The 14,889-nt window shown below is 52.5% G+C and overlaps 1 protein-coding gene across 2 annotated transcripts; it reads left to right on the plus strand.

The window, feature by feature from the left end:
• Positions 1 to 834: 834 nt before the first annotated feature.
• On the plus strand, positions 835 to 11,463 carry LRRD1 (leucine rich repeats and death domain containing 1). 2 transcript variants are annotated; one of them, XM_029070149.2, is made up of 6 exons: positions 835 to 898; positions 2,438 to 4,466; positions 5,142 to 5,340; positions 9,579 to 9,740; positions 10,359 to 10,479; positions 11,064 to 11,463. In XM_029070149.2, exons 2-6 carry the CDS (start codon positions 2,460 to 2,462, stop codon positions 11,248 to 11,250), a joined length of 2,676 nt encoding a protein of 891 aa, XP_028925982.1. In that variant the 5' UTR covers positions 835 to 898; positions 2,438 to 2,459; the 3' UTR covers positions 11,251 to 11,463. The 2 variants fall into 2 exon arrangements, with proteins under 2 accessions (XP_028925982.1, XP_028925983.1); XM_029070150.2 differs by lacking the exon at positions 10,359 to 10,479 and having other exon boundaries at positions 11,064 to 11,348.
• The last annotated feature ends 3,426 nt before the right edge of the window (positions 11,464 to 14,889 follow it).

Genomic DNA, 14,889 nt, shown 5'->3' on the forward strand with positions numbered 1-14,889 from the left:
GTGTATTAAGTGCTTACTAGGTGCCAAGCACTGGTCAAAGCACTGGGGTAGATCAAGGTGATCAGGTTGGACACAGTCCCCGTCCCACGTGGGGTTCACGGTCTCAGACCTCATTTGACAGTTGAGGTAACTGAGGCGCGAAGTTAAGTGACTTGTCCAAGGTCACACAGCAGCAGGCAAATGGGGCTGAGGTCGGAACCCACGACCTGGGACTCCCAAGGGCAAATTGCCACTGGGCCCATGCTGAAGGCAAGAGAAATCGTTCCGATGAGAAAAGAAATATCGACGCTATGACAGAGTTATATAGCAGCCTCTGATAAATTGCCTATCTACGACAATCCGGGCGGTCTCTCCCTGGTCCGGATGACTCCCAGGCAGGAGACGGTTCGGTTCTGGCTAGAGAAAATTCTCTTCTAACGTTCGTCTGCCGTGTGACCTCGGGCAAGCCACTTAACTTCTCCGTGCCTCGGTTACCTCATCTGTAAAAATGGGGATTAGAAAAATGTGAATCCCACGTGGGGCAATCTGATTAGCCCCTATCCGCCCCAGCATTTAGAACGGTGCTCAGCACATAGTAAGCACTTAACAAATACCATCATCATCATCATCATCATTAAATAGGGCCACTTTTCTGGGCTATTGCAAATAGCTTTTGAAGTGGCCGATGAGATGGAGTGTCAGGAGGTGGGCTCCCCAGCAGGGCTACAACCGACTCAGAAAGGGTCTCGGGCCCCCCCGGCTCGTGGGCCCCTGGGCACGAGCCCCTCCCCCTTGCCCCCACGCCCCCCCCCCCCAGTGCCCAGCCGAGCCCGGGGGAGGGGCCGTCCGGCCGGACCGGCCGAGGAAGAGAGAGGGAGGGAGGGAGGGAGGGAGGTCCCGGACACCGACGACGGCGCAGGTGTGACACCCCCGGGGCCCGGCCTGACCCCACCCTGACCCCTCCTCCTGCCCCTCCCCGGCCCGGAGACCCCCCTCCCCCGGGGCCCCAGAAGAGGAAGAGGAGGAGCCCCAGGCCTTCCCTCCTTCCACACCACCCATCTCTGTCGCTCACTCACTCTCTCTGCGTGGCTCAGTGGAAAGAGCCCCGGCTTGGGAGTCAGAGGTCGTGGGTTCTAATCCGGATTCTGCCACTTTGTCAGCTGAGTCACCATGGGCAAGTCACTTTGCTTCTCTGGGCCTCAGTTCCCTCATCTGGAAAAGGGGGGATGAATGAAGACTGTGAGCCTTACTTGGGGCAACCTGATGACCTTGTATCCACCCCAGGGCTTAGAACAGTGCTTGGCACATAGCGCTTAACGAATGCCAATATCATTATTATTATTACTACATACACACACACACCACCCCACTCCCACCCACCCCACAAAGCTTCCAGGTGGGTCAGTGTGCCCGCCGCGGGGCAGGTCCCGCAGCCCACGTCGGCTGCCGGCCGGCAACCACGTGCCATCCCGGGCAGGTGCTCAGAGGTGGCGGTTTTTCAGCATCTGTCCGACACCGTGATCCCGGAACGATAAGGTCTCCTCCAGCTTTTCTGATGTCCCGAGCCTCGGAGGAGGCTGTTTCCTGTGGTTGGGGGTGCTGCGGAGAGCCACTGCCCTTGGGAAGCAGCGTGGGCTAGTGGGAGAAGCCAGAGGAAGCCAGGGGACCTGGGTTCTAATTCTGACTCTGCCAATTCATAATCATAATAATAATGGTATTTGTTAAGCGCTTACTGTATGCCAAGCACTGTTCTAAGGGCTGCCATTCGACCTCGGGCAAATCACCCTCTCTGGGCCTCGTATCCTCAACTATAAAATGGGGATTAATATCATTCGATCGTATTTACTGAGCACTTACTGTGTGCACGGCACTGTACTAAGTGCTTGAAACGTACAATTCAGCAACAGATAGAGACAATCCCTGCCCAACAACGGGCTCAGTCTAAAAGGGGGAGACGGACAGCAAAACAAAACAAATAGACAGGCAGGTAGATTACATCCTACTCCCTCCTCCTTGGACTGTGAGCCCCATGTGGAGCAGGGACTGTGTCCACCCTAATAAACGTCTATCTACCCCAGAGCTTGGAACAGGGCTTGACGTATAGTAAGCGTTTAATAAATACAGTTTTAAAAATATAGTTTAATAAATATAGTAAGCCATGAGCCGCAATTAACTTGAAATTGCCCTTCTGCACTAAAATGGAGAGAGCGATGGATTTATTAGCCATGATTCCTGCTCTCAAGGCCCTTCCAGGCTAGCTGAGCCATCCACAGATTTAGAAAGGCCCATCCCAACCGACCCTGCCCTTGAAAGACCAGAGACTCCAGAGTTTCCACTTACCACCTGGAGCAGCAGTAAGAAGAGTCGTCCCTTTAAAAATCATTAGTTTCCAGCCGGATGACAAGATCCTACAACGTGACCCCCAAAGGCGCCATCACCTTTCACTTATTTGTTTCAGAAGAAAATGAGGCAAAGTTCAAATGGAGGAAAGCTTACCAACACAGTTTTCGTCTGAGGAGGAAGTTGAGCCTGAAGAACTGAAGGAAATCATCGAAGATGTGGATAAACATTCCGAGGAAAAATCTTCCCTCTCCAGGAACTCCCCTCAGGATGCAGAGAAGGGAGTGGCGAGCTCGGAAAGCCAAGGAGAAAGCGGCCCCCCCGCCCACCCGGCCAGAGAAAGTCCTCAAGAGGTTTCTGAAACTGACCCCGCCAAAGCCACGTCGCCATCGACCAGTTCTTTAGAGGGGGTCTCCAAGAACTTGGTAGCCGATTCAGATTTGGCAGGGCCCAACGCTTCTCCAAGGCAATCCGGCCCTGAAATCTGCCCGCCCGAAGACTCCCCTACAATCTGCCCGCCCGAAGACTCCCCTACACCGATCCGGGAGGCGTCATCGAGCGTGTTTCCCAAAAGGGCCGAGGAAGGGGCCGTACTCCCTCGAGTGAGCGAAACACAGGTGAGGCCGTCTCTACCCGAGAGAACACAGATCGGGGGGCCTCAGGGCCAGGAACAACCCTTCCGAGTCAACCATGACGACAAGGATTTGCAGGTTTTCCCCGAAGGCATCTCTGAGAGCCTCTACGCAAAACGCAACAGCATCAGAGGTTTCCCCCCAAACCTGGACTCTCTCTCAGGCCTGGAAGAACTGTGCCTGGAAAGAATCGATCTCACGTGCCTACCTCCGGAGATAGGTCAACTGGCCAATCTCAGAGTCTTGAACATCGACCACAACCAAATAGCCAGTCTCCCCAAAGAAGTCGGGCGGCTTGTGGGGCTGCGGCAGCTCTTCTGTGGTCACAATCTACTGGAAGAGTTTCCCGCCGTCCTGGGAGGCTTGGAAAATCTGGACATCTTAGATCTCGCTGGAAATAACTTAAAAAGTGTACCGGAAAGCATAACGAGGCTGCAACGCTTGCAGGTTCTTCACCTCGACTCTAACCAGTTGGAGATCTTCCCCAAAGCCCTGTGCTACCTTCCCAAGCTTACCGGGCTGAGCCTGTCTGGGAACGCCATAAGTAGTCTTCCCAAAGACATTAAGGAGCTCAGGAATTTGGAGGAGCTGGCAATGAACCACAACCAACTCACCTTTCTGCCCGGGCAGTTTTTCCAGTTGCTGAAGCTAAGGGAGGTCCATCTGGGCAGCAACAAGTTGGAGTCCCTTTCCCCCAGCATTGGCAATTTACAGGAGCTCAGGGTTTTGCTCCTGTGGGACAACCTATTCAAAACCATAACTGAGAAGATCGGGACCTGCTCCCTACTGGAAAAGCTTGACCTTCGTGGCAACGGGCTAACACAGCTTCCCCCGAATTTTCGCCGACTCCAAAAACTGAAAGAACTCTATGTGGGAAGAAATCAGCTGGGCCGTCTCGAAGAGCATATTTCCCGCCTCAAAGATCTCTCCGTCTTAGAGATTTCCGGCAACGGGATCGCCCACGTTCCGGTGGAAATCAAGAACTGCGGCCAGCTCACTCGAGTGGACTTGAGTGCTAATGAGTTAGGTCAGTTCCCCTTAGGGCTGACCGCCTTAGCTGCTCTTAACTATCTGAATCTGAATGGAAACGAAATCTCAGAAATTCCTGAGGAGATATCTGAAATGGAACGACTGATTCATCTAGAATTAAGGCAGAACAGACTCACCTCATTTTCAAACTATCTATGTAGGCTTAGAAAGCTCAGCTACTTAGACCTTGGTAAAAACGGAATTAGCGGCATTCCCCCGGCTGTTTCCAATATGCTCTCCCTCCGAGACCTCATTTTAGACTACAATCGATTCTCAGCTTTCCCCAAGGAACTGTGTTCTCTCAAGGGCCTGGAGACCCTGGACCTTTCTGAGAATCAAATCCAATGCATCCCCTTGAAGATCTGCAATCTGCAACGGATCCGGAGACTAGACTTTTCAAACAATCAGTTTGGATCTTTCCCGGTAGAGCTGTGCGCGCTGACCACCCTGGAGGAACTGCTACTGAGCCAGAACCGCGGCCGCAAGGTGAGAGGTGGGCAGGCACCGTTTTTGTCTGAGGGGAGGAGAGCGAAGCATCGGACTTCACTCAGCTGAGATTACCCGAACAGTTTTAGCGTTTCCGCTGAGTGGGAGCTCTGAGGCTTCTGTTCCAGGATTAAGTGGCCAGCCGCGTCCAGCAAGGTAGAGAAGCAGTGTGGCCTAGTGGATAGAGCACAGGCCCGGGAGTCAGAAGGACCTGGGTTCTAATTCCGGCTCTGCCACTTGTCTGCTGGGTGACCTTGGACAAGTCACCGCACTTCCCTGGGCCTTAGTTACCTCATCTGTAAAATGGGGATTAGGACTGTGAGCCCCATGTGGGACAGGGACTGTGTCCGATTTAATTAGCTTGTGTCTACTCCAGCCTTAGTACGGTACCTGGCATATAGTGAGCGCCTAACAAATACCATTTAAAAAAAACGGGCCGAGCTCCACTCAACTCCAAAATGTCTCATGTGCTGAGATCCGGAGATCCTGTCACGGTCCCATTTGCCACAGTTGCCAAGGTCAGGGCCACAGTGAAGACGTGTGACTCAAGGACTCGGCTCTTTTATTCAAAATGAATGACCAAGGAAGAGCTTTCTGTAGACAGGCATATTGGGTTCCTGTAAAAAACCACCAACTCTCCCCCGTGAGGTCATTTTTCTCTGCTCTTCGCTACAGTTCACGCACCTTCCGGAGCAGCTGACCGCCCTGACGGGCCTCAAAGAGCTGGATATATCAGACAACGCCATCAAGGAACTTCCCCGAAACATAGGGGAATTGAGAAGCTTGGTCCGCCTGCTGGCCCGGAACAACGCTGTGGGCTGCCTCCCGCCTTCTTTCCGGCTTTTGCACGGCCTCCAGCAGCTGGACATGAGCGGTGAGTCCGCTTGTGGCCCGTCCATCGGATGGGTAAGAAGCAGCGTGGCTCAGTGGAAAGAGCATCGCCTTGGGAGTCAGAGGTCGTGGGTTCTAGTCCCAGCTCTGCCACTTGTCAGCTGTGTGACTTTGGGCAAGTCACTTCACTTCTCTGTGCCTCAGTTACCTCTTCTGTAAAATGGGGATTAATAATAATTATTATTATTATGGTATTTGTTAAGCGCTTACTATGTGCTGAACACTGTTCTAAGTGCTGGGATAGATACAGGGTAATCAGGTTGTCCCACATAGGGCTCACATTTTTAAATCCCCATTTTTACAGATGAGGTAACTGAGGCACGGAGAAGTTACGTGACTTGCCCAAGGTCACACAGCAAGCCCCATGTGGGACAATCTGATAACCTTGTATCTATCCCAGCGCTTAGAACGGTGGTTGGCACATAGTAAGTGCTTAACAAATACCATTATTATTATTATTATTATCATATTTCCCCACACAGATCCCCGCCCCCACCCACCCTCTGCAAGGTCCTCAAGGGTCAGTTCTCGGCCCTCTTCTGTTCTCCATTTACACTCACTCCCTCGGTGAACTCATTCGCTCTCACGGCTTCGACTACCATCTCTACGCAGATGACACGCAGATCTACATCTCCGCCCCTGTCCTCTCCCCCTCCCTTCAAGCTCGCATCTCCTCCTCCTGCCTCCAGGATGTCTCCACCTGGATGTCGGCCCGCCACCTAAAACTCAACATGAGCAAGACTGGGAGAGGACCGGGCTTGGGAGGGAAGATGAGGAGCTCAGACTTCCCTATCACCGTGGATGGCACGACCATCCTTCCCGTCTCGCGGGCCCGCGATCTCGGTGTCATCCTTGACTCATCTCTCTCGTTCACCCCACGCGTCCTATCCGTTGCCGAGACCTGCCGGTTTCACCTTTACGATATCGCCGAGATCCGCCCTTTCCTCTCCACCCAGACGGCTACCTTACTGCTACGGGCTCTCGTTATATCCCGGCTAGACTACCGTGTCGGCCTTCTCTCCGATCTCCCTTCCTCCTCTCTCGCCTCCCTCCAGTCTGTTCTTCACTCCGCTGCCCGGCTCATCTTCCCGCAGAAACGATCTGGGCGTGTCACTCCCCTTCTTAAACACCTCCAGTGGTGGCCTATCGACCTCCGCTCCAAACAAAAACTCCTCACTCTAGGCTTCGAGGCTCTCCATCACCTCGCCCCTTCCTACCTCTCCTCCCTTCTCTCTTTCCACCGCCCACCCCGCACGCTCCGCTCCTCCGCCGCCCACCCCCTCACCGTCCCCGGGTCTCGCCCATCCCGCCGTCGACCTCCGGGCCACGTCCTCCCGCGGTCCCGGAACGCCCTCCCTCCTCACCTCCGCCAAACTGATTCTTTTCCCCTCTTCAAAACCCTACTTAAAACTCACCTCCTCCAAGAGGCCTTCCCAGACTGAGCTCCTCTTCTCCCTCTACTCCCTCTACCGTCCCCCCTTCACCTCTCCGCAGCTAAACCCTCTTTTCCCCCTTTCCCTCCGCTCCTCCCCCTCTCCCTTCCCATCCCCTCAGCACCGTACTCGTCCACTCGACTGTATATATTTCCATTACCCTATTTATTTTGTTAATGAATTGTACATCGCCTCGATTCTATTTAGTTGCCATTGTTTTTACGAGATGTTCTTCCCCTTGACTCTATTTATTGCCATTGTTCTTGTCTGTCCGTCTCCCCCGATTAGACCATAAACCCGTCAAACGGCAGGGACCGTCTCTATCTGTTGCCGACTTGTTCATTCCAAGCGCTTAGTCCAGTGCTCTGCACATCGTAAGTGCTCAATAAATACTATTGAATGAACAAAGGGTCTTCCCTCGCTTCTCTTCCCTCGCTTCACACCTCCGGTCCCCACCCGGGGTCTTGAACCCCGAAGTCAGAAGCATTTGGGAGTGAGCCCGGGCCCCGGGGTGGGGACAGAGGCAGAACTGGGTGGGAGCGGCGAGAGCAAGGTTACCAGCACATCGCCTCCTCTGTCCCCGCTGCCCTAAACTTCCCCCTCTCTCTCTCTCCCATGCTCCCTGCCCTAGCTTCCCCTTCCCCATTTCTTGATCTCCCCCCAATCCTGCCCAGCTCCCCCTTCCCAGGCCCTAGCTCGGGCTCCTGTTCCCCCTCCTCCAGTCCCTCTTCTCCCCCTGCTCCAGAGCCTGCAGGGAACCAGTTTCATTCATTTCGCAGCACCCTATCAGCATTTTCGAAACCTCTCCCAAACCTCTCAGCATAATCTAGCACCTGGGAATTGATTGAGAAGCACTGTTGACTTAATGGATAGAGCACTGGCCGGGAGTCAGAAGGACCTGGTTTCTAATTCTAGCTCCACCGTTTGTCCACTGTGTGACCTTGGGTGAGTCACTTCATATCTCTGACCCTGGGTGAGTCACTTCACTTCTCTGGGCCTCATTTACCTCATCTGTAAAATGGGGATGAAGACCGTGAGTTCCGTGTGGGACAGGGACCGTGTCCAACCCGATTTGCTTGTATCCATCCCAGCGCTTAGTACAAGGCCTGGCACATAGTGAGCACTTAACAAATACCACAATTATTATTATTATTTTATACCATCCTCAGCGCTCTTGTATATGTGTTTATTCAATTCATAATATTAATAATAACAGTAATAGTGATATTTGTTAAGTGCTTTACTACGTACTAATCTCTGCCTCGTCTCTGCCACGTTCTCGGCCGTGTGACCTTGGGCAAACCACGCATCTATAAAACAGAGATTAAATACGTTTTCCCTGTCTTCTAGAGCTTGTGCCCCAGGCAGGATGGGGACTGTGTAGCTTCCCCAGTGCTTAGAATTGTGCTTGGCAAATAGGAAGTATTTAGCAAATACCGCAATTATCATCGTCACCATCAGTATTATTATTATTAATAACGGTATTTGTTAAGCGCTTACTGTCTGTCAAGCACTTATTATTTGCTTGCCCTCAGTCCCACAGCAGGCTAATGCCAGAGCTGGGATTAGACCCCGGGCTTCCTGACTCCCAGCCCCAGGCTCTTTCCCCAAAGCCACGCTGTCTTGCAGTCCTGGAAACAGTATGGCGGAATGGATAGAGAAGGGGCCTGGGAGTCAGAAGGTCATGGGTTCTAATCCCACCTCTGCCACTTGTCTGCTGTTTGGCCTTGGCCAAGTCGCTTCACTTCCATGTGCCTCAGTGACCTCATCTGTAAAATGGGGGTTAAGACTTTGAGCTCCATGGAGGACAGGGACAGTGTCCAACTTGATTTGCTTGTATCCACCCCAGCGCTTATTACAGTGCCTGACTTACAGTAAGCGCTTAACAAATACTAGAGTTATCATTATTTCGTGACCAAGCTCACGGTGTCCTTCTAAGTGTGGGCGCTGGGAAGCGAGGGATGGTGCCAGGCATTGTTCTAAGTGCTGGGATAGATACAAGCTAATCAGGTCAGACACAGACCATGTCCCACATGGGGTTTTCAGTCTTAAGCTTTCGCAGCCTGCCATGGCTCTCATGTCCACATCTTCCATACCCGTTGCTTCAGCACCAAGTCCTGCCCATCCTGTACATCTGCCCTTGTCCTCCTTCCTCCTCTCTGTAAATCATTGTAGTGTCTGTCTCCCCGACTCGACTGTGAGCTCCTTGAGGGCAGGGGTCATGTCTAATAATAATTATTATTGCTGTTATTGTGGTACTTAAACGCTCACTAGGCGCTTACAAGCTTACTGTAAGCATTACAGTGCTTAGAGCACTGTTCTAAGCACTGGGGTAGATGCAAGTTAATCAGGTCGGACGTAGTTCCTGTCCCACGTGGGGCTCACTCTCTTAAACCCCATTTTTCAGATGAGGTAACTGAGGCCCAGAGAGGTTAAGTGGCTTGCCCAAGGTCACACAGCGGACGTGTGGCGGAGCCGGGATTAGAACCCAGGTCCTTCTGACTGCCAAACTCACGCTCTATCCACTAAGCCACGCTGCTTCTCAGCTCGAGTCTACCGACTTGACTGCATTCTCCCAAGGTCTCGGTCCAGTCCTCCGCGGTCGATAAATACCATCGACGGATTGAAGCCCTGCCAGAGGGGGATTTGCGCCCTCGTCCCTTTCGGAAGCCTATCTGACAGTTTGGGGGACAGATTTCAGAGGACGATGCCTCTTGCCGAGGGATGCTGGGAAGCGTCTCTGTTGACGGAGGTGGAGCGGGCGACGGCACCTTTGTTTCTCTCTCAGGAAACCAGCTGGTAGCTCTACCCAGAGGCCTTCACAATCTCCCCTCCCTGAAGGACATCAATTTTGACAGAAACCCTCTGCTCAGACCGCCCCAAGAAGTCTGTGGAGGGAGGCAGCTGCATATCATCGGACGCTACCTCGAGAAGGCCGATGACCGAGACGGTAAGTGAAGGCCAGGGAAGGCACCTGGGGGACACGGCCCACCGCTCCCCTTCCCTCGCTTGCAGGTGGTTTGACGCAGTGCTAAGCAGAGTGATTTAAGGATGAGCATCTCTCTGTCTTGCTCTTAGTACAGTGCTCTGCACAGCTCATGAGGGGCAGGGAATATGTCTGCTAATTTTGCGGTATTGTACAAGCGCTTAGTACAGTGCTCTAAAACTGGAAGCTCGTTGTGAGCAGGGAAGGTGTCTATCAATTCTGTTACATTGTTATACTCTCCTAAGTGCCTAGTACAGTGTTTCGCACACAGTAAGTGCTCAGTAAATACGATCGATTGATTGATCTTTGACTGTGAGGCCCCTATGGGATAAGGACTATGTCTGGATCTGCTTATACTATAGTTATCCCAGTATTTTGTACAGTGCTCAGCCCCTACTAAACACTTACAGTACCATTATGATGACGACGATGATGATGAGCTGTTATTAAGAATCCAGTGATCAAAAGCATAAAGGCGACCCAACAATTACATTTTTAAACTGCAGATTTTTATGCGGAACAAATGTAACGATTTTTCTGAAAATAAATTAGGTCGTTTGACTGCCTTATCTTTACATTTAGAGAAAATCTTGCAGAAGATAATCAAGACGATTGCTCGCAATATTACCGTGGAGGATTTTGGATATTTCTGCCAAAAACTCTCAATTGATAATGATGAAATTCAAGCTCTTGAAAGTAACAGGTGATTATCACACACAACACGCAGAAGCATTTTAATTCTCCTGCTTATTTTACATGTAGGGAAGACGCGATATATAAGGAATTACTTGGCACAGTCTCATTCTAAGTTCCAATTATATGGACTTCATTTCAATCGATCAGTCAACCAAGAGTATTTATTGAGCAACTACTGAGTGCGGAGCACTGTACTAAGCTTTTGGGAGAGTACAATACTACAGATTTGATAGACGTGTTCCTTGCCCACCATCAAGTGCTTAGGTGGCCTGGGAATCCTGAAGTGGCAGGCGTAAGTTAAAAGGGGATGAAATTAGAAATCAATCGGGAAGGCTTCCTAGAGGAACTGTGATTTCAGAAGGGCCTTGAAGACGGGGAGAACGGTGATCTTGATCTAGCCCACATTTAGGCGTAGCAGGTTCCTATGGACCCACTTATAATCTGCCCTACTGCCCTCAACCGGTCCAAGCTCCCTTAGAATGGAATGAAATCTTACATTTCAGTTTTATATAAATAAAAATTATCGCAGAACAAGTGATCGTTCTCAGCAGGTAGCAGCGCAGACTGAAAGAAGGACTGTTGTGATTTCAGTTCGCTTGGATTGGAGGAGAAAGCCCTCCAGGCCCTGGATATCTGGAAACAGGAAAAACAAGCCTCCCTCCTGACCCCGGAGGCCATGGGGCACCAGCTGGGCCGGGTGCTGACTCTGTCGGGCCTGCACGATCTGACCGCCAGGATCACCGCTCTCAAGATCCTCTCCCGCTCCCTCAAATTCTGAGCCTGCGCCTCCCAGGCGATCTACGGCTTGGGACGCCATCGTCTAGTCACTCTTCGAAACATCCCCCGGCTTCCTCTCCCTCTCCCATCCAGAGGCACCTGGGGAGGCCAGAAATGGCTTCTCCCCAGACTCCCGCTCGCTGCCAGAACCGCTCAAGGACCCACTGGTGGTTGTTGGCATTTTAAGTTGGGAATAAAGTGGACGGCCGCCCTAGATGTCTCCGTTACTTTGGAAACGGTCGTAGGTATTTGCAAAATGACACATTAGGGCTTATTTTCTTATCCGACTTTTCCCCGGACAAGATTCGGGGAGGTTTTAGGAAGGGAAGCTGGAAGGTGAGGTTATCTGGCTTGACACAGAGCCTTTCACTGTAAAATCAAGAATCCACAAACCCTCGCCGTCTCCTCCACTGACCCTCCGACTCCACCCCTAGGAGGACCCAGAAGGAGCTAAGGAAGGCTTGGGAACCAGCGGAGCCTAGCGGAAAGAGCCTGGGCCTGGGAGTCAGAGGAGCTGGGTTCTAATCTTGGCTCCATCACTTGTCTGCTCTGTGTGGCCCAAGGCCTCAGTTCCCTCATCTGCAAAATGGGGATTCAATATCTGTTCTCCCTCTGACTTTGACTGGGAGCCACCTGTGGGACGTGATCATCTCGAATCTACCTCGACCCTTAGTACGACGCTCGGCACATAGTAAGCACGTAGCAAACACGACTATTATTATTAAGGGAGGGAGTGGTTAGTTGTTTTGTGCGTGGGGTGGAGGGTGGGAATTTCCCGTGGTGGCGGGGGGGGGGGGAGGTATTGTGTAATTGCTTCCATGCTTACTGCTTACCGGATTTGTAAAATCGTCCCTCTGGACTGAAAGCTCCTTGTGGGCCGAGAGCGTGACCTTGGGCAGGTCACAACTTCTCTGTGCCTCAGTTACCTCATCTGTAAAGTGAGGGTTAACACTGAGAGCCCCCTGTGGGATAGGGACTGTTTCTTACCTGATTAGCTTGTATCTGCCACGGTAGTTAGTAGAGGGAGAAGCAGCCCGGTGTAGCGGATATAGCACGGGCCTCGGAGTCAGAAGGTCATGGGTTCTAATTCCGGCTCTGCCACTTGTCTGCTGCGTGACCTTGGGCGAGTCATTTCACTTCCCCTGTGCCTCAGTCAGCTCATCTGTAAAACGGGGATCGAGACTGTGAGCGTCACAGGGGACAGGGACTGTGTCCAACTCGATTTGCCTGTATCCACCCCGGTGCTTAGTACAGTGCCTGCCACATAGTAAGTGCCCAACCAACACCATCATTATTATTATCATTATTATAGTGCCTAGCACTGCCCTCAAGGACCTTACAATCCAGCAAGGAGAGACAGATATTGAAATACATGCCCGGTAGGGGAAGTAGGAAGAACAAGGAAATGTACATAAATTCTACGAGGGTGAGAGTTGTGAATACTTCAGTGCTTAGTTTTGGGAGTCAGAGGGCCTGGGTTCTAATCCTAGCTCCACCACTTGTCTGCAGCAGGTAAGAGGCAGAGCTGGCATTAGAACCCAGGTCCTCTGACTCGCAGGCCTCCTGTACTCTTTCTCCTAGGCCTCGCTGCCTTAGAAATCAACTGGGGAAGACCTCTTGGAAGAGATGTGATTTAAGAGAAGCAGCGTGGTTTAGTGGAAAGACCCTGGGCTCGGGAGTCAGAGGATGTGGGTTCTAATTCCGGCTCTACCACTGATCAGCTGAGTGACACTGGGCAAGTCGCTTGACTTCTCTGTGCCTCAGTGACCTCGTTTGTAAAATGGGGATTAAGACTGCGAGCCCCACGTGGGACAATCCGATTACCTTGTAACTACCCCAGTGCTTGGCACATAGTAAGCGCTTAACAAAAATTATTATTATTAAGATGCGGAGAGCTTGGCCTACTGGATAGAGCATAGGCCTGGGAGTCATTAGGAGCTGGGTTCTAATGCCGGCTCCACCACTTGTCTGCTGTGTGATCTTGGGCGAGCCATTTCACTTCTCTGGGCCTCGGTGACCTCATTTAACAATAATAATAATACTAATAATGATGGCATTTGTAAAGCGCTTACTACATGCAAAGCACTATTCTAAGCGCTGGTGGGGAATACAAGAGAAGCAGCGTGGCTTAGGGGAAAGAGCACGGGCTTAGGAGTCAGAGATTATGGGTTCTAATCCCGGCTCTGCCACTTGTGAGCTGTGTGGGCTTGGACAAGTCACTTCACTTCTCTGTGCCTCAGTTCCCTCATCTGTCAAGTGGGGATGAAGACCGTGAGCCCCACGAGGGACATCCTGATTACCTTGTATCTCCCCCAGCACTGAGAACAGCGCTTGATACAAAGTAAGCGCCTAACAAATGTTATTATTAGAGAAGCGGCGTGGCCCAGTGGAAAGAGCCCGGGCTTGGGACTCAGAGGTCATGGGTTCGAATCCCAGTTTCTCCACTTGCCAGCCGGGTGACTTTGGGCAAGCCACTTCACTTCTCTGGGCCTCAGTTCCCTCATCTGTCAAATGGGGATGAAGACTGTGAGCCCCATTTGGAACAACCTGATGACCTTGTATCCCCCCCCCCCCAGCGCTTAGAACAATGCTTGGCACATAGTAAGTGCTTAACAAATGCTATCATTATTATTATTACCCCAGTGCTTAGAACAGTGCTTGGCACATAGTAAGCGCTTAACAAATGACAGCATGATTGCTAGTATTAGAATAGCGCTTGTCACCCAGTAAGCGCTTAAGAAATCCCCCCATTATTATTAATGAGGAAGCAGCGTGGCTCAGTGGAAAGAGCACGGGCTTTGGAGTCAGAGGTCATGAGTTCGAATCCCGGCTCTGCCACTTGTCAGCTGGGTGACCGTGGGCAAGTCGCTTCACTTCTCTGTGCCTCAGTTCCCTCATCTGGAAAACGGGGCTGAAGACTGGGGGGAGCCCCACGTGGGACAACCTGATTCCCCTGTGTCTACCCCAGCGCTTAGAACAGTGCTCGGCACATAGTAAGCGCTTAACCAATACCAACAATATTATTATTATTATTATTAAGTCACTTCACTTCTCTGGGCCTCAGTTCCCTCATCTGTCAAATGGGGCTGAAGCCCGGGAGCCCCACGTGGGGCCACCTGATGACCCTGTCTCTCCCCCAGCGCTTAGAAGGGCGCTCTGCGCAGAGAAAGCGCTTAACCAATACCAACATCATTATTATTATTATTATTACTATTAACAGATTCTATGAAAAAGGGAAAGGGAGCAGGGTGGGGGCTCCTGAGGTGACGAGGCGAAGGGGGGCGGGGCGTCCGCCGGGCGGGAAGCTCCGCCCCCTGGCGCCGCGCGCGCGCCCCCCTATTGGCCGGCCGCGCCGTGACGTCACATAGGCCGAGGTGGGCCGAGGCGCGGGCGGAGGGGCGCGGGCGGAAGGGCCACTGGGGGGCGCCGCGGCCCGCACGTCCCTCCGCGCGCTCCCCCGCCCTTAGAAAAGTAGTCCCGAACGGCGTCCGGCCCCCGCGGCCCCGCCCATCGACCCCCGACCGAGCGGCGGCGGGCCGGGGCCGCGGGAGGGGGCGGGGCCGGCAGGAAGTCCCGCCCACCGAGGAGGGGGCGGAGGGGCGGGAGCGGCGGGCGGCGGCGGCGGCGGCGGCGGCGGCGG

The sequence above is a fragment of the Ornithorhynchus anatinus genome, chromosome 8 (genome assembly GCF_004115215.2).
Source record: "Ornithorhynchus anatinus isolate Pmale09 chromosome 8, mOrnAna1.pri.v4, whole genome shotgun sequence".
Taxonomy (NCBI): domain Eukaryota; kingdom Metazoa; phylum Chordata; class Mammalia; order Monotremata; family Ornithorhynchidae; genus Ornithorhynchus; species Ornithorhynchus anatinus.

Coding starts and splice junctions, on each gene's coding strand:
- LRRD1 (XM_029070149.2), top strand. CDS start 2,460: ATGGAGGAAAGCTTACCAACACAGTTTTCGTCTGAGGAGGAAGTTGAG. Junction 5,341..9,578: donor CCAGCAGCTGGACATGAGCG/GTGAGTCCGCTT, acceptor TTTCTCTCTCAG/GAAACCAGCTGGTAGCTCTA. Junction 9,741..10,358: donor GAAGGCCGATGACCGAGACG/GTAAGTGAAGGC, acceptor CTTTACATTTAG/AGAAAATCTTGCAGAAGATA.